General features: G+C 40.8%; 1 protein-coding gene across 1 annotated transcript in view; it reads right to left on the reverse strand.

The window, feature by feature from the left end:
• Positions 1 to 24,482, reverse strand: part of LOC149822144 (uncharacterized) — a 175,452-nt gene that overhangs the window by 15,556 nt on the left and 135,414 nt on the right. Inside the window, exons 5-6 of the mRNA XM_089980479.1 lie at positions 12,504 to 12,558; positions 12,303 to 12,425 (exon numbers count right to left, since the gene is read on the reverse strand). Of these exons, the coding sequence (XP_089836605.1) occupies positions 12,303 to 12,425; positions 12,504 to 12,558 (178 nt within the window). The remainder of the gene's footprint in view (positions 1 to 12,302; positions 12,426 to 12,503; positions 12,559 to 24,482) is intronic.

Here is a 24,482-nt window from a genome sequence, read left to right on the forward strand (position 1 = left end):
GCACTCTTAGTGCGCTCCCATGCTTCACTCAGAACGGTGGCGGCAGCAACTGCCGCAGAGAAGGTCGAGGGCATGCTCGTTAGGACCCGATGCATGAGTCCCTCCTTCAGCCCCCGAACAAACTTTCTGCTCGCTCGCGATCATCCGCGAACAGGTTAGGGCAGTAGGGTTCCAAACTCTGGAATTTGGCGATGTAATCCGTCAAACTCGAATTGCCCTGGCAGAGCTCCAAGAACTCCACCTTCTTCTCCCTTGCGTGAGGCGGGAAGTAGTTCTCCAAGAAAGCCTTTCTGAAAGCTTCCCAAGGAATGGGCGAAATCCCCAAAAACTGCACACCCCGCGTCATGTCCCACCAACTGCGGGCATTCCCCTTCAGTCTGAAGGTCCCGAATAGCGTCTTCTTGTCATCGGACACTGACAAGACCTCGAACACTCGTTCCACCTCCTTCACCCAGCTATCGGCCATGTCTGGGTCGGGCTTGCCGTCGAAGGTCGGGGGATCAAGCTTCAGAAATTTCTCATACGTCACTGCGGTATGCGGGATCGGCTCAGGAACGGGAGCTGGTCCCCTTTGGGAACGAATTTGGTCTCGCATAGCCGCTGCCAGGGAACCTAGGGAATCCATCACGAATCCCCGCTGATCTGACCATTCGTCAGCAGACCCTTCGTTCGAGTTCCTTGCCATCCTTGGAGTAAACAAGGAATACCCATAATTAGAAATTTTAGGAAGCTCAAAACAAGCAAAAACATAAGTACTATTCATGTTTAACATGAGTAGTTTATGTAACCCCAGCAATGCTGGTACATACACAAAACATGTCAAGCCACTTAACTTAACAATGCCTTGTGCACCTACTAAGCAAGAGGAAAAGTATACTCACAGCGCGATGCGGATGCTCAATGGTCAAGAATCCTTGCTTCCCTTAACTCTGATACCAAGTTTGAACACCCCAAAATTTCAAGCTTGCAAACCTTTCAAAAAAAAACAGACAAGAGACTAAAAAGGAATCTCTTCATCTCAGAGATGGTTTACGAAATCAGCGGAAGACTATACTTTTATTAATTTAAAAAAGGCAAGCTGACAACTTTGAGCGCGTTAGCTAAAAGAACCAAGACGCACAACACATGCTACTTGCAAACACTTGGAAAAGCCACTTTCATTTAAGAAGTTCTCCAAATAGTACAAAATTCGGATATTCTAAGGAAAATCCGTTACAAAACCCCAAACAACAGGATGCGAGCTAAGAGCAGGAAGAAGAACGTCTTGGAGCCATCTTGCCATCGCGCCATCGCCTGTGGTGTACCTAATCATCACCTGTACCCATAGAATGGGTTAGTTTCGCGAAAAACTAGTAGGTGCACAAGAGAGACTACAAGGAACTGAATTATGCAATTTAATTCAGTAGATTACGCAGTTTAAAGCAAATATGCAGTTAAACAGGTAAGCAATGCATGCAGATAACTAGTGCAAACGCGTAAGTAGTGCAAGCGAATAAGTAGTGCAAGTGAATAAGTAGTGCAACGAATCAGTAGTGCAGCGAATCGGTAGTGCAACGAATCAGTAGTGCAGCGAATCAGTAGTGCAAGGAATCAGTAGTGCAAGCGAGTCGGTGGTGCAAGCGAGTCTCACGGCTCAGCAACCAATGTGAACAGACTTTATGTTCCGATATTACTGGCCTGCGGGTACGCGCAGGCAAAACATAGAAACAACTGAGACTAGTTCGGGCGTCTATTATTCTATGTATTTTCAATAACCCGAATAGCTAGTTGAGTCCGCTCCAAAGGGGACGGCTTTAGCCGAGAGAGGATTCCCCAGAGGCTGAAAAGCAGTGCCACGGATGCATCCAACTTCTGCAGAAGTGTTGAGCCAACTATTGTAGCCCCTTTCCCCTAACTCCAATGACTGGGGAGGCCAGATCATTGCCCGTGGGGTGGTTGTTAACAACCTGTCCATTGGAGTTTTTGTACCGATCTGTCCTCTCCCTTGACAGACAACCAGAAGCGAACGGGTGCGTTAGGGGTTGCTTAACTAACGACCCATTCTATGCTGTGGTCTTTAAACCACTCGAGCATCTTGCCTGTGAAGGCGAATGTGAGGCCATTTATGTGATTTCAACACTTTGCATTTAGCGTTGTTCGAGGTCGCACGACCGTCTCATCCGATCATCGCAGTACTAGACGTGTCGTGCACGACTATAAGTACTCTAGGATAAAGGGGGTATAGCTCCTCAATAGAAGCCTCAACAGGAGTGTTTTACAAAGATGTAAAGTTTATCAACTTTACTCTATCTTTTGAAACTGCAGTACCTTGTGCCAACATGATGTTAGAATTGTATTTGTATCGGATATGGATCCGATATTGGATCCATATCCGAGCGTATGCTTTCCCCATGCTTGGGCGGTGGCATACTTGTAATCCTGTATATTTTTCATGTATTTTGTTCAGTAGTGTTAGATCCTATATATATCTTATTAAGAGAGGGTCACGATACTTTTAACGTGCCCTACTTTCCTTTTGGCATCCTCCTCTTCTCCCCCTCTCCTCTCTTCTCTTTATTTTGTATTTTCAGATTGAAGGCTATTCTCCAAAGCTTGAAGGCGCACTATCTTGAAGCCCTATTCAGATTCTTTCATGGTATCAGAGCAACCCACGATCGACGCCTGTTTCTCCAGCCACGAGCGAGTCTTCTCCAGCCACGATCGACGAACTGCTGAGTTACGTCTGCCTTCTTCATCACGCTTGTCAACCAGGCCACGATCTGCTGAGTTTGATCTTCATTCTTCAGCCGAGTGCCTGATCCTCATCCTTCAGCCGAGTGCCTGATTCTTCAACCGAGTGCCTGATCCTCATCCTTCAGCCGAGTGCCTGATCCTTCAGCCGAGTACCTTTGGAAACGCAAATATTATATCAGCATAATCATGTCCACCCTCTCTTCGAGTTTTCTCTCCCAACTCATCTCCCAAAAGTTAACCCATTCCAACTATTTGACGTGGAAACGTCAGATAGTCCCTTTCATTAAGAGCCATTGTCTATATGGTCATATTGATGGCTCTACTCCAGCCCCGCCTGAATTGATTTTGGGTGAAACAAAGGATGCTACTAGTTCGGTGACTGCTACAGATAATATCCCTAATCCAGCATATGCCGTATGGATGGCACATGATCAGGCTTTAGTTGCTTATATTACTTCTACCCTTTCTGAAGAAGTGCTTGCAGGTATAGATGATGATATCTCAGCTTTTCAACTATGGAATACGCTTGCAAATACATACTCTCAAGTTTCAGAAGCTAGATATCTTCAATTGAAGCGTCAATTTCAAAGCATAAATACCAGATCTGTACTTGAGTATCTCTATGAGATTAAAAATGTAAGCGATCAACTTGCTGTTATTGGCCATCCTATTTCAGACAAGGATAAAGTTCAGCAGGCTCTTAGTGGTCTAGGGTCAGAGTTTGATATATTTTGCACTGCTCTGGAGGTTCTCCCTGTCTTACCCTCTTTTGAAGACTTAAAGGCAAAATTGATCCAGCATGAGGCTAGTAGAGTTCACAGGCATGATGCTTCCATTTCTACTTCGCCCAGTATTTTAGTTACTTCTACACATGGTGTGTCAGGACAGCGTGCACATACTTGGGCTCATACATCCGGACAAGGAAAGGGTATTCTTCCTACTCCTCAGGGCAGCACTCTTGTTAACATGCCAAAGCGTATCCCTACATGTTTCTATTGCAACAAGAGAGGACATGTTAAATCTGAATGTTGGCACAATCCTCAAAACAAAGCTAAGGGAGGTCGACGTGATCACAGGCCAACCCCCTCTATCATTTCTAGAGCGTCTTCCTCCTCATTCACGCCCGATGCACAACAACTCTTAATGACAGCTATTTCTAATCTGAATCTCAAGCAAAATGATGATGGTGTCTGGTATGTGGATTCTGGTGCTGCCGCCCATGTGACTGATGATGCAGGTAAACTCTCTAGTGCATCTCCATATTTAGCAAAAGGTTCTGTAGTTACAGGTGATGGCACTCACCACAAAATTACTCACATTGGTAATGCATATGTTTCTTTGCCGCATACTTCTCTTCCTTTACACAATGTTTTAGTCGTCCCTAATGTCAAGAAAAACATTATTTCAGTATATTAACTCATTGATGACTCTTCCACATCAGTTGAATTCACTCCTTCCTCTGTTTTTGTCAAGGATCCTCTCACCAAGTCGATATTCGCTGAAGGAATTCGTGAAGGCAACATGTACGTCCTCAAAGAAGCTCCTCCAGTGTCCAAGTCCAGTTCATCTGTTTCTTTTCCTATCAGTCCGAATGAAGTCAATTTGACTCAAATTGATATGCCGTCCATTTGGCATAATCGATTAGGCCATTGTAGTCATTCTTTTATTTCTAGCCTTGTTAATAATGGATTGTTGCACAAATCCAGTCTGAGACCTGTTAGTGAGTCAGGCATGTGCTCAAGCTGTCAACTTTGTAAGAGTCATGCCCTTCCTTTTAATTCCATCAATAAAAGAGCTTCTAAATTGTTTGAAACGATTTACTCTGATGTTTGGGGACCAGCTCCTGTCTCATCTCCTTCCGGCAGTAGATACTATGTCATTTTTGTTGATTCTTTTTCTCGCTATACATGGATACACTTCATAAAACACAAATCTGAAGTGTTCCGTTTGTTTAGCCAATTTCATGCCCTCATCCAAAATAAATTTTCATCCAACATAGTGCATTTTCAATGTGATGGTGGTGGTGAATATTTATCATCTGAATTTACTGAATACTTGCTAAATCATGGCATCACTAGACAGATATCTTGTCCACACACACCACAGCAAAATGGCATTGCAGAACGCAAGCACCGACACATTGTAGAGACTGCCTTAAGCATGCTCCATGACACTGATCTCCCTATGACTATGGACTGAGGCATTTCACACGGCCGTTTATGTTATAAATCGATTGCCTTTAGCTCTTCTCGCAGGGAAATCTCCTTTCTTTCTTTTGAATCATGAGCATCTTAAGTATGATGAGCTTCGGGTTTTTGGATGCATTTGCTATGTTCATGTTGATTCCAGCCTCCGGAACAAACTTCAGGCTCGGGCTATAATGTGTCAGTTTGTGGGCTATGCAGACCATTATCGAGGCTATAGGTGCTATAATCCCCTAACAGGCCGTATACATATTTCAAGACATGTTGTTTTTGATGAACTCAGATTGCAGTTTCACACTTCTTCCAAGGCTATTCATGATTCAGCGTCCAGACTATATGATCCATGGTTATGTGCTAATATCTTAGGCGATGGGATTCAACCGACCACTTTTCCAGCCCCTTCTGACAGTACTCACATTGAAGCAGAAATGTCTGATGCCCAGATGGATAGTACTCACATTGAAGCAGACATGTCTGATACTCAGATGGCTGATCCTCCTTTAGACAGATTTTCTGGCTTGGTTTATTCTCGTCGCACTCCTGCCTCTACTACTGATTCTGTCATTGTTCCTTCTCATCCACGAAGGTCCACTCGAGCGAGACATCCCGTGGATAGATGGATAAGCTATAACACTTTCACTTTGGATTTTCAGCTTTTTATGACCAGTTTGCATAAACAGACTGAACCAAAGTGTTATTCTCAGGCCTCTCAAAATTCCCGTTGGATTGAAGCCATGAATGAAGAAATGGAAGCCTTGAATGAATGTCAAACATGGGAAGTCGTTCCACGGCCAAGGGATAAGAATGTTGTTGGGTCTAAATGGGTTTATAAAATCAAATATAAACCAGATGGCAGTATTGATAGGTATAAAGCTCGTCTTGTGGCTAGAGGTTTCACTCAACAACATGGGGAAGATTATGATGAGACTTTCAGCCCTGTTGTCAAGATGAGTACCATTAGAGTTATTCTCTCTCTTGCTGTTACTTTTGGATGGCCATTACATCAACTTGATGTCAAAAATGCTTTTCTTCATGGTTTCCTCAAAGAGGACGTCTACATGGAACAACCACCAGGATATGCTACTAATGATTCTAATCTATGGGTATGCAAGTTGCACAAGTCATTATATGGGTTAAAACAGGCTTCTCGTTCATGGTTTGAAAGGTTCTCCCTTCACATTCAAGAAGCTGGTTTTCAGAAGAGTGCTCTTGATCATTCTCTTTTTATCTATCACAAAGGAGGGATCACTACTTGGTTATTGATATATGTGGATGACATTGTTCTCACGGGAAATACTTCCTCTCATATCGTCCAAATCAAAGAAGTGTTAGAACAACACTTCAAAATGAAAGATCTCGGGGACCTCAGATATTTTTTGGGTGTTGAATTAGACAGGACTGAGGATTCCCTCACTCTTTCTCAACACAAGTATGCCCTTGATATTCTCACATCCTCTGGTATGTCTGATTGTAAGCCCATTAACACGCCCAGCATTTTGCATGCAAAGTTGAACGTTTCAGATGGCAGTCCTGCATATCCTGTTCCAACCCTTTACCGTAGTATTGTTGGGAAACTTCAATATTTGACATTCACTCGGCCCGACATTGTATATGCTGTCAATCAAGTTTCCCAGTTTATGCATGCTTCCACAGACACTCATATGGAAGCTGTCAAGCGTATCTTACGTTATCTCAAGGGGACTATTGGCGATGGACTTACTTATAAACGCATGTCTCCTACTGTGGATGGTCATATTATCTCTACTTACACTGATGCTGATTGGGGAAGCGATCTTGATGAACGCCGATCTGTTTCTGGCTATTGTGTCTTTCTCAATTCTAATCTTGTCTGTTGGAGTAGTCGCAGACAACGCGCCATTGCAAAATCCAGCACAGAAGCAGAATATAGGGCCATGGCTGCTGGCACTGCCGATGCTACTTGGCTTCGTCACCTCCTTGGGGAATTATCTCTTCCTATTGCTCAATCTTCCATGCTGGTTGACAATCAAAGTGCCATTAAAATTTCATTCAATCCCATACTTCACAGTCGTACCAAGCACATTGAGATTGATCAACATTTCATTCGTCAGAAAATAGAAGATGAGGAAATCTCCCCTGCATATATACATACTTCTGAACAAGTTGCTGATCTTTTCACCAAAGGACTCACTGGATCACAGTTTTGGCATTTGAAGAACAAGTTGGGCATGATGAAAACTCATGCACAACTTGAGGGGGGATGTTAGAATTGTATTTGTATCGGATATGGATCCGATATTGGATCCATATCCGAGCGTATGCTTTCCCCATGCTTGGGCGGTGGCATACTTGTAATCCTGTATATTTTTCATGTATTTTGTTAAGTAGTGTTAGATCCTATATATATATATCTTATTAAGAGAGGGTCACGATACTTTTAACGTGCCCTACTTTCCTTTTGGCATCCTCCTCTTCTCCCCCTCTCCTCTCTTCTCTTTATTTTGTATTTTCAGATTGAAGGCTATTCTCCAAAGCTTGAAGGCGCACTATCTTGAAGCCCTATTCAGATTCTTTCACATGATGCATGTGATTATCTCGAATCACATCCGCTATCGGGGTATCTACATGTCTCGCATGACTCGATACCGGCCTCGATAGACGGGATACGGGTTTCTCAACAGAACACCCGCTAAGAAGTTCGCTCGCTCCCGACTAAACTCTTGTCACAAGAGGGAGAGTGGTAAATGCTTCTTGCATCCTCCACGAGGATGCCCTTAAGGCATCCGCAAAGAGCAGGAACCTGCACGTCATCTGCAATAGCAAGGCGATACCAACACAAATGCAAAAGCAAGAGCCTAGGCGCAGAGCGCGACGGCAAGGTAAAGGGCAAGGATTGCGAAACCGCATCCTTGAGTGAAGTGGATACTCGTATAAATATATATATATATATATATTTGTATATATATATATATATATTCATTCAATGGTCGCTTTTAGTTCAATTGAACTTAATTCAATTATCCAAGTCTTCTGTGCAATTTTTCTCCTACCTTGGAGGGTTACGAGCTTGCTGACGTCTGCGGACGTACACGATTGACGGCTCGGGTCGCGGAACGCGAGTGGGATCCGTCGTAGCTGAAAATATGCGATATTAACAAGCAAACTCTGACAAAAGCAAAAGCAAGGCAAAGACTCGACTTTGCCGATACATAAGGTTGGGGCCAACCGTCCCAATTGACTCGAAAAGAAGATGGGGCAGGATCAAAAGACTCTAGCTGCCAAAAGAGGGATGTAGCCCATGCGAGCAGATGACTCACGCTACTAGGAATTCCTCGTTGGAGACCAACAATTGTAATGATCTGTCCCCATCACGATGTAGCTTCCAAAGATTTCCCGGGCCTGTCGGCCAAGGGTATAGGCTCGCGCACAAAGGGCAGGGGGCCATCGGCCCCTGCTGGCAAAAAAGAAAGGCAGGGGCCGATGGCCTCTGCTGGCAAAAAAAGAAAGACAGGAGCCCATCGGCCCCAGCTGGCAACAAAAGAAAGGCAGGGGTCGATGGCCCCTGCTGGCAAAAGAAAGACAGGGGCCCATCGGCCCCTGCTGGCAAGAAGGCAGGGGCCGATGGCCCCTGCTGGCAAACAAAAAAGCAGGGGCCATAAGCCCCTGCTGGCTAGCAAAAAGAGAGGCAGGGGCCCATCGGCCCCTGCTGGCAACAAGGCAGGGGCCATAAGCCCCTGCTGGCTCGCAAAAAGGAAGGCAGGGGCCCATCGGCCCTTGCTGGCACACGGAAAGGCAGGGGCCAATGGCCTCTGCTGGCGCAACTAAAAGGGACAGGGAGGAGGGGCTCGGCCCCTCCCCTACCGTAACGGAAGCAAGGAGGGGGGCTCAGCCCTCTCCCCTACCATAACGGAGAGCAGGGAGGGGTGTCGTGCCCCTCCCCTGCAAAAAAGGGGGCACAGGGAGGGCGTTTGACCCCTCCCGTGGGCACACAGAGAAGTGAGGGAGAGAGAGAGAAGAGACGGAGAGGGAAAAGAGGGAGAAAGAGGAAGCGATGGCGTACCAGGGGGTTTTCGTAGGAAGCTCGCCGAAGAGGAGCTCGTCGGAAGGAAGGGGGGTCGCCGATGTCGGTGGCGGCGGCTGTCGGGGGTCGCCGGCGTCGGTGACCGTGGACGAGCGAGAGAGGGAAACGGAGAGACAGAGAGCGAGTGGCGGTGAGGGGGGTTTCGTAACCCTCCTCCCGCCTGCCTCGCTGTCTTTTAATGACAGCGAGGGGCGGTGGCCCGGATCGGGTCCGGGTCGGATCCGGATCCGGCCCAAACCAAATTTTTTTTTTTTGATATTACAGAAATCATTTGACATAAACTCTCCCCGTGAATCAGAGCGAAAAATAGTTATATTAGACTTAAATAGATTTTTGACTAAGTTATGAGAGGATTTAAAATTTTCAAATACTTCATGATTGTGCCTAAGAAAGTAAATCCAAGTGTAACGAGAATAATCATCAACAAAGATTACATAATAAGCATAATCACCCTTAGATACACTTGGTGTTGAACCCCATACATTTGAATGTATTAATTCAAGTGGTTTAGTAGCAAAAAAAGTTCTATCTTAAAAGGGAATGACCTTCATTTTACCGAGAATACAATAAGTGCAATCAAAATTTTTATTACAAAATTTTCTCAAATAAGGTATATTGGACAATTTAGATATGTTAAGATGACCTAGCCTTTAATGCCACAAAATAATATCCAAATCATGTACATTATAACAAAAAGTATTTTTTAGAATTATCAATTGATCCATGCAGTAGAGATCTCCTTCTCTATGGCCTTCCCCAATCTACATCCCGGACTGGAGATCCTACACCAACATTGATCCGATGAAAAGGAGATTCTACAACCATGACCAGCAATTTGAGAAACAAAAAGAAGGTTTCAATCAAGTTTTTGGACAAATATGATTTTTAGTATAAAAAATTTTAAAGAATTTTTAAAGTGACCAAACCCTTTTATATCAATAGAGGAGCCATCGACGGTGAAAACTGTTAGGGAATGACTCTTCAAACTATCGATGGATCAAAGAAACAAACACGAAAAAAGCAAAAAGAGAAAACAGCCACACACAAAGAACAAAGATTTTACGTGGTTTGGCAAGAATTGCCTACGTCCACTACTGCACTAAGCCTTCTTGATTAATTGAGATATAATACAAGAGCTAGATTACCTCCTTTGAATAGAAGGAATCTACAAGTTTTACAAGGAGTCTACTAGTGTTATTGAATATAACAAGGAGTCTAGGGTAAAATTACAAAGCTACCCTCCAAAAAAATCACTTCACCAACTAACACCCCCGAACCCCCACCTTACAGACAAGGGGGCGTGACCCCCTTCAACTTACCGTGAAGTTGAATCTAGAAAAATTAGGGATTTACATCAGGCTCCACACTCCAACAAAAAACATTAGATCTACTTGAATTATTTCTACAGTTAGAAGGTAAATGATCATGAGGGGTCATATAAAAGAAGCACCAGAATTCAAGAGCCAAGAAATTTAAACTGGAAGAGAAAAAGAGGATATTGTGGCTCCCTTGACAGAAGAAAATGAACCCTTGAGAAGCGGTTGTAGGGCATCCACTAATTGGGACAACGACATGGTTCCAATGGATTTGGAATCTCTATTGGTTCCATTCTTATCTTCATACGCTGCATCTATGCTTGTCGCTCTTTGTTCATCCCTTCTTTTAAATTCGGGACAATAAGGATTAAGGTGCCCCAATTTTTCACAATTATGGCATATAATCATCTTTCTTCCTTTATCATTATGTTGCTTCCAAAAGTTGGGTCTTGTGAAATGAGGAGGCTTGTAAGTGTTAGCGTTGGCACATGGTCTTTGGACCACCAATACATCATCTTTATACACTATCTTTGGATTCTTTAGAATCGCTCATGGTCTTCAACCTAGTCTCTTCCATACATACTTCGGCCAAAACTTCATGAAGAGGTGGAGGCGCATCTTTCTCACGATAAATAATGGTAACCCTCGCATGTTCGAATTTGGGTCTTAGGCCTTGCATAAATTGAAAAAATTGCACTTCTAGATTTGTTTCTTTCTTAGATGAGGGTCATTGGGTGTGTCCCAAATAGGCTCTAATTTATCCATTTGGTCCTATAGTATTTTTAAGGATTCATAGTACTCACGCACACTTTTGTCACCTTGTGTGCATATATAGATCTTGTTACGTATTTTCTATTTGTGAGTGTCATCTCTTTGGATATATGTTTGCTTGATAAAAGTCCAAAACTCATCTGCTCTTTTAAATTCCAAGATGTCCTCACATGGCTCCTCACACATGCTTCCTTAGCATGGCCTACTTACCATGCTTTATAGTTATTTTTTTAACCCAAGAGAGTTTTATCTCGCATTTTCTTCGAGGGTCTCTTCTTTCGATGTTCTATCTTCTCCCACCACAATTTTGGTAAGAATAGGTTGAGGTTTCAGAGTGAAACCATCAACCAAATGCCACAATTTTTTCTCTACTAATATTCTTTTCACCGTGGTGGCACGCATGTTGTAGTTGGTTCCATCGACTTCGATGGGAACAGTTACAACTCCTTGCCGGCCATGGAGAAAAGAGAATAGAAGAGGGAGAATAGAAAGAGATGAAGATGGCTGATGGAACACTTCTCGAAACAACGAACCAACACTCCTATGATGTTCACGATTAACCACGCTATCTTCAAATACAAAGAGCAATCAAGGAGCACCAAGGCTTTGATACCATATAATAAAAGAGTAAAAACTACAAATAGATGCCTCTTATGGGCTTACAAGAACACAAGAAGCGATGACCAGTTACGGGTCAATACAAAACTCATACACATAAGCCACTTATGAGCTTGAATCACAAGTAAAAATACTGAATATTATTGAGAGATTGGGTTCTTGAGAAATCAATACACATCTAAGGAGAAGCACCCCTATGTATACATAAAGGAGAGTCAATATAGATGTTGGAAGCATCACAACAGCTATAAATATAGCTGTTGGGATTTCCAACAGCTATATTTGGGCAATGACAATATTTCTCATTACAAAAACGGGAAAAAAATAAAGGAAACAAAAACTATACAAAGACACTAGTGCCCCTAGTGGGCACAACCTATACAGTGAAAAGACTGAAATACCCCTATTGGGTATTACCTATTACAATGATATGAACATTATATATATATATATATATATATTTATTTATTTATTTATGTGTATATACTATATACTATATATATACATATATGATACAACTTAACAATCCCCAGTATGTGTCTGCAGCGAACATGCTGATATCTAATAATCAAAATCAAATTAAAGGTTCATGGTTCATACCACTAATTACTTCTCCATCCGTTGGCAAGCCACATGAAAAGTGGACATGTATCCTTGACATTCTTTTTAAACCAGTTTGCAAGATCGACTCCAAATTCTTCTTGTAGGTTCCATGTATACAAACTGCAGGAAAGGGAGAACAGCTTAGTTTCAATTTGTTACTAATCGCATACCTTAAAATTTTTTTTTTCTAACTTGTACCTGAGACTTCATCAGCTGACAGGATCGGCTTTAATAAGCTTTCAGATTCAACATTCTGAGTAAATTTTGAACCAAAAGAGTAAGCATTTCTAACTTGGCAATCAAAATAATAACAAAACAAATCACTAGCAACATGTAGAAAATGGTAATACAATGCAAACCATGTTCCTAAGTAACATGGCTAATTTTATTCAGCTCCAGATCCATTATTTCATGCAAATGTGTGTAGCCAGAACACCAAGTATGCAACCATAAATATAGAGTACGGCAGATGTCTCATGCCTGCATTGCTTGTATGACTAAATATTACTCACGTATAAGTTGTAGCTTTGTGGCTTGCTGACATTTCTTTTTGCTCGTATAGTCTATAATCTTAAACATTTGTATACTGATATATACTTGCATTAAAAACAAAATTTGCATGTCCTGCCATAATTTTACTTTTATGACTAATTCTATGTCCAAATACTCTTATGTCTTCTTTACATTGTGAAGTAATTAAATATCAAGGTTGAAATCCTATACCTCCAATCCTTCCTTGCAGGATATCTAAGATGCTTAAAAATGTTGTATGATCATGCATGTTTTATTCATATTGTTATATATTTTTATGCATGATATTGTGCATATTCATTGTTAAAAGCCTGTGTTTAGTCGATTTTGATGTGTTGTCATACAGGAGAGCGTTGTGTCGAATTCCATCGAATTTGGAGTAAAAATGTGCAATTTGGAGCAAATGGAAGACTTTTGGATTGAACCCCGATAAATGGATCGGGTAAAATTTTAAAACTCCAGATTTGACCCACTTGTGTTTTAAAAATAGCTTAGTTTTTAACATGTTTTTAGAAATAATATTTTAGAGTGAGTCATTTTGAAAATCTTTGAAATTAGAATCTTTTTTAGAAAATTTCTAAAAAAAACCCTCTTAACCCTAACCCATATTATAAAAAGAATTTTTAGGGAAGAGGGGGGCATCTTTCCCCCCTTGGAATTCACGCCCCCTCCCCTTCTCTCTCTATCTCCCTCTTCTTCTCTTTCCTCTTTCTTCCTCTCCTCTTTCTTCTTCCTTTCTTCTTCTTCCTCCTCTCTTGGATTGAAACTCATCTCCGGAGTTGCGTGACACGTTTTAGAGAAGAGGGAAGGCCACACTTTCTCTCCCCAGTTCGTCGGAGGGGAGCTACAAGGTGAGCCTCTTCTCCCCCTTTTCTTTATATTTTATTTTTCTGCATATATATTAGCTTTTCTTAATTTTTGCACACATATAAATCAGTTCTTATTTTCGTAGCTGTTGCATGTAGATTAGTTTGCATTTGCATTAGTTTGCTGCATATAGATTAGCTTTGCGAATTAGTTTATTTCAGCATATAGTTTAGGTTTTTATTTTTCTAGTGAAAACAAAAAACAAAAAACAAAATATGATATTAAAATTCAGATCAAGCCAGCCCAGATCTGTCGACCAGATCTGGCCGACCAGACCAGATCAACCAATAAGACCAGGCCAGCCCGATCTGCGATCAGGCCAACCAAGTCAGGCTGCCGATCTGCAGCCTAATCAGTTGACAGACCGGCCAGCCTGAGTGCCAGCAGACCTGCCAGCCAGACAGTTTGATTTGCCATCGATCAGATCTACTGCCCGACCAGGCCGGTCTGATCTACCAGTCGAACAACCAGCAGGTTGGCAAACCCGATTTGCAACCTGGTCGACCAATTGATCTGACAGCCTGATTGCCAACTCGACCTGCCGACTGATCTGCAGATCATCCTTTAGCAGGGCATGGCTGAACCTGATTTGTGTGCTTTAATTGTTTTATTTATTTCATTTTTGTTAGTTAGTGACAGATTAGTAGTTCATTACTTTTCCGGTAGTAGATTAGCATAGTAGCTCATGGTTCTGCTGCATATTGAGTTACAAATAAAAAAAAATCTGGTTTTAGAAATCGCAATTTGGCAAACCATGTGCTAAATAAAAAAAAATAGTTTAGACCTTTCATTTCCTTAGATTTAGATACATATAGATTTTTGTTTTTAGATTCAATTCAATTATTAGTTTATTGCAACTAACCGTAACTAGAATAAGAAGTTTAGTTGTTTTTGTTCTTGTGTGGTTTTAAGTTTTGCATGTGGGCGTAAGCTTCTTGATTTCTATTGGGAACGCGACAGCGATAAGCATACCAGGGTCGTACATGCATGGATAACAGGAGCCAGATTGCGAGAAAAAGAGGACATGCGATTTTTATTTTCTTATTTTTTAGGGCATTAGGCCATTTAATTAATCTGGGTTGTAATAATTTTATTTCCGTTTGGACATTTATAGTAGGTTTTGTTAAGATTAGTTGACCTTTAGAGGTTTTAAGCTTTATTTTTCTTAAAAGAGGGTTATTTGATATTTCATATATAAGGAGGGACTTGTATGTAATTTTTCATTTAGGCTTCTCTCTATTTAACTTAGAGGAGATTAGCCCTAATAAGGTTAACAAGTTTCTCCTCTCTCTCTCTCTCTCTCTCTCTCTCTCTCTCTCTCTCTCTCGGTTCTTGTGCACCTCATTGAAGTTTCCACATGGTATCAGAGCAGTAGATCTCGGAAGCGTGAGCACGTGATCGATCTACACCAAAAAGGCTAAAAAAAAATTGGAAACAGGTGTGCTTATTCTGTTCTTTTTCTAATTGCATAGATCTGATAACAGATCTGATGTCTGACTAATGTCATGACACAGATCTGTAATCAGATCTAAAGGTCACGGTGACAGCTTGTCAACAGGATCGGGTTACGGCAGAGTTGGGTGATGCGAAAAAAAAAGGAATTTTTTTGTGGAAGTGAAGAAAACCTATATTGATCAGTAGCGGATCTAGATCTGGATGCTCAAGGAACTGGATGTCGAAATTTGTTGTCTTGCTGTAAATCCTATGTCGTGGGGAGCAGTTGTTTTCTTTATATATGAAGTTGTCGTGATTTCTGTGTCGTGGGATTTTTTTTGTGCTCATATCAGATCATAAACAAAATGATCTTATCTTTGGTCGTGAACTTGGATGTCGTGTTTGACGCGGTTCTGGTTTTCTCAAATCTATTTTTCTGATCTGATCTATCATTGTTTCTTATGTGGGTTGAATAACCTTGTGTAGTCGTGAAATAGGTTGTCGTGTGATCGTGAAATACGCTGATTTTTGTCCCTGCTGGCGTGATTTTATCTCTGATGTGGGTTGAACAACCTTGTGTGGTCGTGAAATTGGCTGACGCCTGATCATGAAATATGTTGCTCCTGTTCTGGCGTGTGGTTGATGAACATCCTAGATTCTAATTCTGAGTGATTAAGAGAGTGAATCTGATTTTTTTTATGGTTTATTGCAGCAGTATTAGCATCAAATATCTCTCATACCTTGTTAATATTATTCATTATGGGTGAAGCTCCGAAATTTGATTCCAAAAATGAGACTATTTGGGAATATAAGGCATTTGCAAATCCCTTCTCGTATGGTTATTCTGTGAGATTGAATGAAATAAACTATGTCAGGTGGTCCAGAACTTTTATGATGTCGGTATCTGGACATAGTAGAAAACATATTTTGTTGGAAACTGAACCAAATGAAAAAGTGGGAAAATATATTACTTGGGATGAAGATAATGACATTGTTATGTCATGGATCATGAATAGTGTCGAACCTCATATTGCAGATGGTCTAATTTACTATAATATAGCCAAACAGATGTGGGACGATCTTCGAGATACGTACTCACAAGAGACTAATGTGAGTCGTATCCTGCAAGTCGAACAGGAGATATATAATTTACAGCAGGGAGATCAGACCTTGGCCCAGTATTATGCCTCCGTCAAAGCAGTGTTTGAAAGACTCAATGCTCACAGGCCTCTTTATTGTTCGAAGCAAAAGGATTATCAAGAACAGACTATGGTTGCTCGGTTTCTCACAGGTTTATCTTCAGAATTCTCTGTTGCAAAAGTCCAAATGTTGACTGGATCTGATGTACTTACTCTTTCTGATGCATACAATCGTTTGAGTAGACTTGTAATTTCTCTTCCACAATCTCATCCTATGTCCCAGTTATCTGCTCTAGTTGTCCCATCTTGTTATGGACGTGAAAATATTCAGAATATTAGAGGACGAGGTCGTGGAAGAGGTATGGGAGGCAGAGGCAAACTTCAATGTACTTTCTATGGAAAATCTGGACATTTAGAAGATCGTTGTTGGGATAAGCATGGAAGGCCAACCTCTTCTGCATCAAAGCCTAATGTTCCAAAAGCTAATGTTACAACACTAGAGGTAGCAAATGCAAATGATAATTCGTCTGCAAGTGACAGTATCACTCTTAGTCGAGCAGAATATGATGAGCTGATAGCTTGTCATCCTTCAAGCTCCTCTTCTCCTGTTGCTGGTGTGGCCTACTCAACAAAGGATCATCTTCATCTAAATGATAGTAAGTGGATTATTGACTCTGGTGCATCTAGACATCTGTGTGGAAATTCGCTTTTCTTTTCAGATCTAAAGGATATTATTGTTCATCGAGGAGTCTCGTTAACAGATGGGAGTTCCTCACCAGTTGCTGGTTAGGGAAATATTTCTATATCTTCTTCCTTGCCGTTGAAAAATGTTTTTCATGCTCCCTCATTTCCTCAAAGTTTACTCTCTGTGAGTTGTCTTACCAAAGAACTAAACTGTAGAGTGATATTTGACACGGTGGGTTGTCATTTTCAGGATTTGTTGACGAGGAAGAAGATTGGTGGAGGCTATAAAGAAAATGGAGTCTACTACCTACATCATCCAGTGGGCAATGTTTATGCTGCAATAGATCACTCATCCAGTCTTGTTCAGTGGCATCTTCGTCTTGGTCATCCTTCATTGTCAAAGTTTTGTTATGTCTTTCCTCAAATTCCGTCTACTACGTCATTTCAGTGTGAAGCATGTCAGTTGGGCAAGCATCATCGGAGTTCGTTCCCTTCTAGTCAGAGTCAGTCCAGTCATAAGGTCTTTGAACTTCTTTATGCAGATGTATGGGGTCCTAGTAAGATTCCTACCAGAACTCAGTGTCGATATTATCTTGTTATTGTTGATGATTTTTCTAAGTTGTCTTGGGTGTTCTTAATAAAAGAAAGATCTAAAGTTCCCAGTATTATCAAATCATTAATTCTTGAAATAAAAACTCAATTTGAATCTGTTGTCAAGATTGTTCGCACTGATAATGCTCTTGAGTTCAAAACCAAAGCCTTGTTGCAATTTTATCAAGACCATGGCATTCAACACCAAACCACTTGTGCCTATTCTTCTCAACAAAATGGTGTGGTTGAGCGAAAACACAGACACCTCCTTGATGTAGCACGTACCCTTATGATTCAATCCAATGTTCCTGTTTTATATTGGGGTGATGCGGTTATCACTGCTTGTTATCTGATCAACCGCATGCCTTCATCTTCCGTGGGAGATCAAATTCCTCTACATATCCTAAATCCTAATGCTCCACTTTTCTCTTTCTCACCCAAAGTATTTGGGTGTGTTGGATTTGTGCACAAACTTGGACCTGATCGTGATAAATTAGCTGCTCAAGCAACAAAATGTATGTTTATAGGTTATCCAAAAAATCAAAAGGGGTATCGATGTTATGATTCGATTTCTCGGTGAGAGTATGTCAGTGCGGATGTATCTTTCTTGGAGTCCCTTCCATATTATTCTAGTACTGGTACTCAGATGCAAGTTGATCCAGATGATTCTTTTCCACTTCATGTACCTCCTTTCCTTTGGAATCTGTGCCCCAATTACCAGACCAAACTCTATCTTCCTCACGGTTTCATAATCCTCCATTGGTATATGTGCGTAGAGCTCCACCTCCTCCCGTGCCTTCATCGTCTTCTTCTGAGGTAAGTGCTACTGACAACAGTGACCTTCATGTTGATGATAACAGATCAATCGCTCTACGAAAAGGGACACGACAATGTACCTTATATCCTATATCTTATTTTGTGTCCGATGCCAGAATTGGAAGTCAGATGAAAGCATTTATTTCAGCTTTATCTGCTAAAACTATTCATCTGAACTATCAACAGGAAAAACTTGATAACAGGTGGAAGCAGGCTATGCAAGAAGAAATGGATGCCTTATTGTCTCAACATACATGGGATCTAGTTGATTCCCAAGTGGATGCTGACATTGTTGGATGCAAATGGGTATATACCATAAAGTACAAATCAGATGGTTCAATTGAAAGATACAAGGTCAGATTAGTAGCAAAAGGGTATACTCAGACATATGGTATTGATTTCTTTGAAACCTTTTCTCCCGTCGCATGGATGGGTACCATTCATCTTGTTCTCTTCGTAGTTGTTCACCATGGATGGAGTTTGTATCAACTAGATGTGAAAAATGCATTTCTCTGTCTGAGACAGTATACATGCAACAACCACCTGGGTTCGAGATTGAGGGGGAGTGTCAGAAGGTGTGCAGATTAAGAAAGGCGATATATGGTTTGAAACAAAGTCCTCGTGCATGGTTTCAAAAGTTGTTTGAAATAATGTCAAGTTTTGGCTTTAATAGGTCGGCGACAGACCATACATTATTTATTAAGAAAACTAACTCAGGTCTAGTTGTTATGGTGATATATGTGGATGGCATCATCCTTACAGGAGATGATATGAAAGATATTGAAGCTACAAAGGCTCATCTTCAAAAACATTTTGTTACAAAAGACCTTGGTTCACTTAGATATTTTCTGGGTATAGAAGTTGTCAGGAGTCGTGAAGGGGTGGTTTTGTCTCAACGGAAGTACGTTCTTGACTTATTAAAAGAGACTGGAATGTTGGGAGCTAAACCAACAAATATTCTCATGAATCATAAAGTCTAGTTGTTTGCAGAGGGGTCAAAACTTGTTGATTGCAAAAGCTATCGCTCACTAGTAGGGAAGCTACTATATGTAACTGTGACCAGACCTGATATTGCTTTAGCAGTAAGCAAGGTTAGCCAATTTATGGACAAACCAACTGAAGTACACTGGAATGCTGCAATAATGATACTCAGGTACTTAAAATCTTCTCCTGGAAAAGGGTTATTATTTAAGAAAGGTGGAACCCTGAAAATAGTGGCTTACTCTGATGCTAACCATGTGGGATTCGTAGTGGATAGAAAATCTACCACAGGATTCTGTGTGTTTATGGGAGATAACCTAATTTCATGGAGAAGTAAGAAGCAAAATGTGGTTGCTAGGTCGAGTGTTGAATCAGAATATAGGGCTATGGCCCAAACAGCTGCTGAATTAATGTGGGTTCGAACCGTACTAAATGATCTTCAGGTGAAGGTTTCATCTCCTATGCTAAGGATGTGTGATAATAAGACAGCTACATATATAGCGAATAATCCCATTTTTCATGAGAGGACAAAGCATATTGAGGTTGATTGCCACTACGTAAGAGATATGGTTCAAGCTGGTCATATCGCTACCAAATATCTAAAGTCGGAGGACTAAGTTGCAGATATTTTTATAAAGACTCTTGCTAGACCCAGTTTCTCAAAATGTTGTGGCAAGCTGAGCATGATTGATATCTATACTCCAGCTTGAGGGGGAGTGTTAAGATTAGTTGACCTTTAGAGGTTTTAAGCTTTATTTTTCTTAAAAGAGGGTTATTTGATATTTCATATATAAGGAGGGACTTGTATGTAATTTTTCATTTAGGCTTCTCTCTATTTAACTCAGAGGAGATTAGCCCTAATAAGGTTAACGAGTTTCTCCTCTCCTTGTCGATCTCTCTCTCTCTCTGTTCCTGTGCACCTCATTGAAGTTTCCATAGGTTTAATTGTGTTTTCTTTACTTTTAAGGCAATAAAGATTGTTTTGTTTGGAGTACGAGGTTTTAACCCATTCTCTGAGTTCGACCCGAACTTCACCATTGGTGTGAACCGTTATTTATAATTTGATGCACGGTTTACACTGACTATTTTGATTGAAAATACCTTTTGAAAAATACTTTTAAGAAAAAAGTTGCATCAAATTTTTGGAGTCGTTGTCGGGGAACGGCGATTTAAGACTAAGTACTCACTTTATTGCCTTTATTTTACCTATATTTAGAACTGTTAGTTTACTTTCGCATTTTTTTTAGGATTACCTAGTTTATTTTGTTAAAATGTACTCCATATATATATATATATATATTACATCAATAGGGGTATTTTTGTAATTTCACATAGTTTTTTTAGAAAACAACTATTTTTATTTTTTGATAAAATGTAATTTCATTTTTTTTGTTTTCTTTTTTGTATTTTTTAGGAACCAAAAGGGGCTCCAACCATAGAGTCGTTAGAGCCCCCAACGGACACAAATGTGACCGTTGGGGGCTCCCAACGACTCCATGTGAGCCCCCTTTTGGGCTCTTCTTTTGAGGCCCTTGGACTTCCTTTTCCTTCCACTCCCTCTTGTATAAATAGAGGGTGAACCCCTTGTATGTATGTATTCTTGAGAGCTCTCTCTCTTTTCAATAAGAGGCTTTTTATATTGTTGCCTTCTTAAAGGCTTGTGTTTGTATTGTCCCTTAGTGGACTTGTGATATTGTCTCTTTTATTCATTGTTGAAAGTGCTTATAAGCACTCTTTATATTTCCGCAATATCTCATTACATGGTATCAGAGCCACTCGGTTCTTGAACGAAAAGTGTGGTGCGTATATTTCATATTTTGTGTATCTCTTCTCTTTTCACTTCTTGGAAACATCATGGAGGCAAAGATCAACCTATCCTTCAAGCTCAATGGAAAGAATTACATGATGTGGGCATCGGCAATGGAAAACAACCTCAAAGGAAAGAAACTTTGGGGTTTTGTCATGGGTACCGTTCCAGAACCTAAACTTATGCTCACAAAGAACGAAGGAGGTCAAGAAAAAGCACTTGAAGGAGATGATCGCCTCAAGGCCATTGAAAATCATCAACAAGAAGTGAAAGATTGGGAAAGCAATCACGCAAAAATCCTTGCGTGGTTTATGAACAATGTTGAACTCAAGGTATGTGCTAATATAGCTAAATTTCGTCGGGCCAATGAGGCTTGGTTATTTATGAAGGGTATGTATACCCAAAAGGATCTTGCAAGAGCGTATTTTTTGCAAGAAAAGATTAGAACCACCAAATAAGGTGATTCTAGCATTCAAGACTATTATAGTGCCTTAAACCCACTATGGGATGAATTGGCTCTTTTAGAGCAAAAATGAGTTGTTATGGAAGATATTGAATTAAGACAAAAACAAATGGAACAAGAACGATTGTTTCAATTTCTTTTTGGGCTACGTCCCGAATTTGAGCAAGTGAGATCCTCACTTCTCCATAGATCTATATTTCCTCCAATTGAGGATGCCATTGCCGAAATCACTCAAGAGGAGACAAGGCTTAGCATGAGTAAACATGTTGATGAAGTGATTGTCGTATCCAAACCCGACAACAATGTAAGAACCTATAAACCTCCTCATTTTGAGAAACAAGAAAACTATAATGGAGGAAGAAAAATGATTGTTTGTCATCATTGCTATGAGCTGGGTCACATTAAACCCGCTTGCCCAAAGCTTAATGGAACTTTCAAGCCTAAGGTGGCCTCTCTTGAAGAAACTACCACCAAGGAAGATGAAGGCAAGAATGGTGACTTCAAAGAAACTCTTGGGCAAATATCTATGGCTCTTCAACAAATTCTTAAAGCTTCTTCCTCCACATCGGGTGCGGCTATTGCTTCTACATCATCACCTGGTACGTATTCTTGGATCCTTGACTCCGGAGCGTCTTTTCATATGACCCCCCATGAAAATGCTCTTATTGATGTTTGCACCAATTCAAAGGGTTCTTGTGTCTCTACGACCGATGGAACTTTTTTAAAAAATTCAAGTATTGGCTCTTTTAAAGACTCAAAATTTTTGTGTTCCAAAAGCAAGAGTTGTTCCCAAACTAAATTTAAATCTCTTTTCGGTCTCCCAAATTGTCGACCATTGATGTGAAATATCTTTATCATCTAATGGTTACTTTGTGCAGGATCTCTGGTCCGAGAAGCGGATTGGGCAAGGCCATAGGAAAGGAGACCTCTACTATATGGATCATCTAGACCTTCCCACAAATTATTTTTGTTCTTATGTCCAAGAAAAAAAAATATAACTCCGCCTGTGTATAACTATTTAGTTATACATGTTAGTTTTGGATCATGGATCCGACCCGCACCACATTCCAAGGATCCATCTTGGGATGCGTGGGCGGTGGCATGTTTGTAATTAGTTTTTACTTCTTGTGTAATGTCATACTATGTACAACACTTATAAATATTAAGTAAAAGAGGGAAAACCCTATTGCCGCCAACCCCTCTCTTCTCTCTTTACCTCATCTCTAACCCTTGCAGGTGGATATTTCTGACATGGTATCAGAGCACAGGTGCGGAAATCAATCATCTAGAAGGCCTCTAAAGACCAACACGTGCTGCTAAAGAACGTAGGTTTATTTCTGTCCCTTCTTCCTTAATCAGTTTTGCTTCTTTCCTCCTTTTTCTTATAAATCTTTCACGTCATTCCAGTTTTTCTTTTTTGGTTCTTCTCATTCTCAATATTTCTGGTACGAACGTCTTAACATCTTGTTTCAGTCTGCCGAGTTTTTGTTTTCTCCCAAAAATATTTCTGATTCTTTCCCTTTTTCTGGTTCGCACGTTACTATTCTCTGTGTAACGTGTGTGCTGATATCTTTTTCAGCACACAGCAGCATTGTTGCTTCCTTTTCTCTGTGTAACGTGTGTGCTGATATCATTTTCAGCACACAGCAGCATTGTTGTTTCCTTTTCTCTGTGTAACGTGTGTGCTGGTATCATTTTCAGCACACAGCAGCATTGTTGTTTTCCTCTTTCTCTGAATAACTTGTGTGCTGAAATTATTTTCAGCACACAGCATTGTTGTGTCCTCTTCAATACATTGTTAGAACAGTTTTGACTTCTCATTCTTCATATAATCCATGGATTCCAAGTTGAACCCTAGTTTTCTTACTCACCTCATGACCCACAAGTTATCTCATGATAACTACTTACTTTGGAAACGTCAGATTGTGCCCTTTATTCGCAGTCATGGTCTTTATGGGCATCTAGATGGGTGATCACCCACCCCACCTACACATATCATGCAAGAAATAACAGGTGAAGATGGGAAGGTGAGTCAACTTCGAACCACCAATCCTGCTTATGACATATGGGTACAACGGGATCAGACATTAGTTGCTTACATAACTTCCACACTTTCTGATCGTGTTTTACAAACTATTTCTGATGATCAATCTGCTGCCGAGTTGTGGAATGGACTAACTCATTCCTTTTCTCAGGTTTCTGAATCTCGGGCTTTGCAACTCAAGTGGCAATTCCAATCCATGCGAAAAGGAAACAAATCTATTATAGAGTTCATGGGGGATGTCAGGGTTATTACAGATCAGTTAGCTGCCATTGGAAGTCCTGTATCAGATAAGGACATGGTACAACAGGTATTAGGTAGCCTTGAACCTGAATATCGCATGTTTTGCACAGCACTCCAGGTTGTCTCAGTTCTTCCATGTTTTGATGATCTTCAATCTAAGCTTTTGCAATATGAGGTCAGTTTAAATCAGGAACACGCGTCAGATGATACTCATCCTGTGATGATGGCACATACGCCTATTCAAATAGGAGCCTTATTTACTCTTCCTCGTCCAAATGGAACAGCTATAAACAAAGGAGGATTACTACCTACACCAGCTGGAGGAGGCCTTGGCTCAGGCAGTGTACCACGAGGGGGACGTGTTCCTACTTGTTTTCTATGCAACAAGCGGGGACATGTTAAAGCAAATTGCTGGTACAATCCTCAGAACCAGAACAAAACAGGGAGGCCAAGGCAGAGGGCAACTCAGACGTTTGCATGCACTCCTCAGGGACAGGTTCTTTCACAGGACGTACAAAATATCCTTATGACTACTTTCAATCAGATAAACTTGCGTCAAAATGATGATGGTATATGGTAT

Source organism: Nuphar pumila, chromosome 11, assembly GCF_984573655.1.
Source record: "Nuphar pumila chromosome 11, dmNupPumi1.hap1.1, whole genome shotgun sequence".
Taxonomy (NCBI): Eukaryota; Viridiplantae; Streptophyta; class Magnoliopsida; order Nymphaeales; family Nymphaeaceae; genus Nuphar; species Nuphar pumila.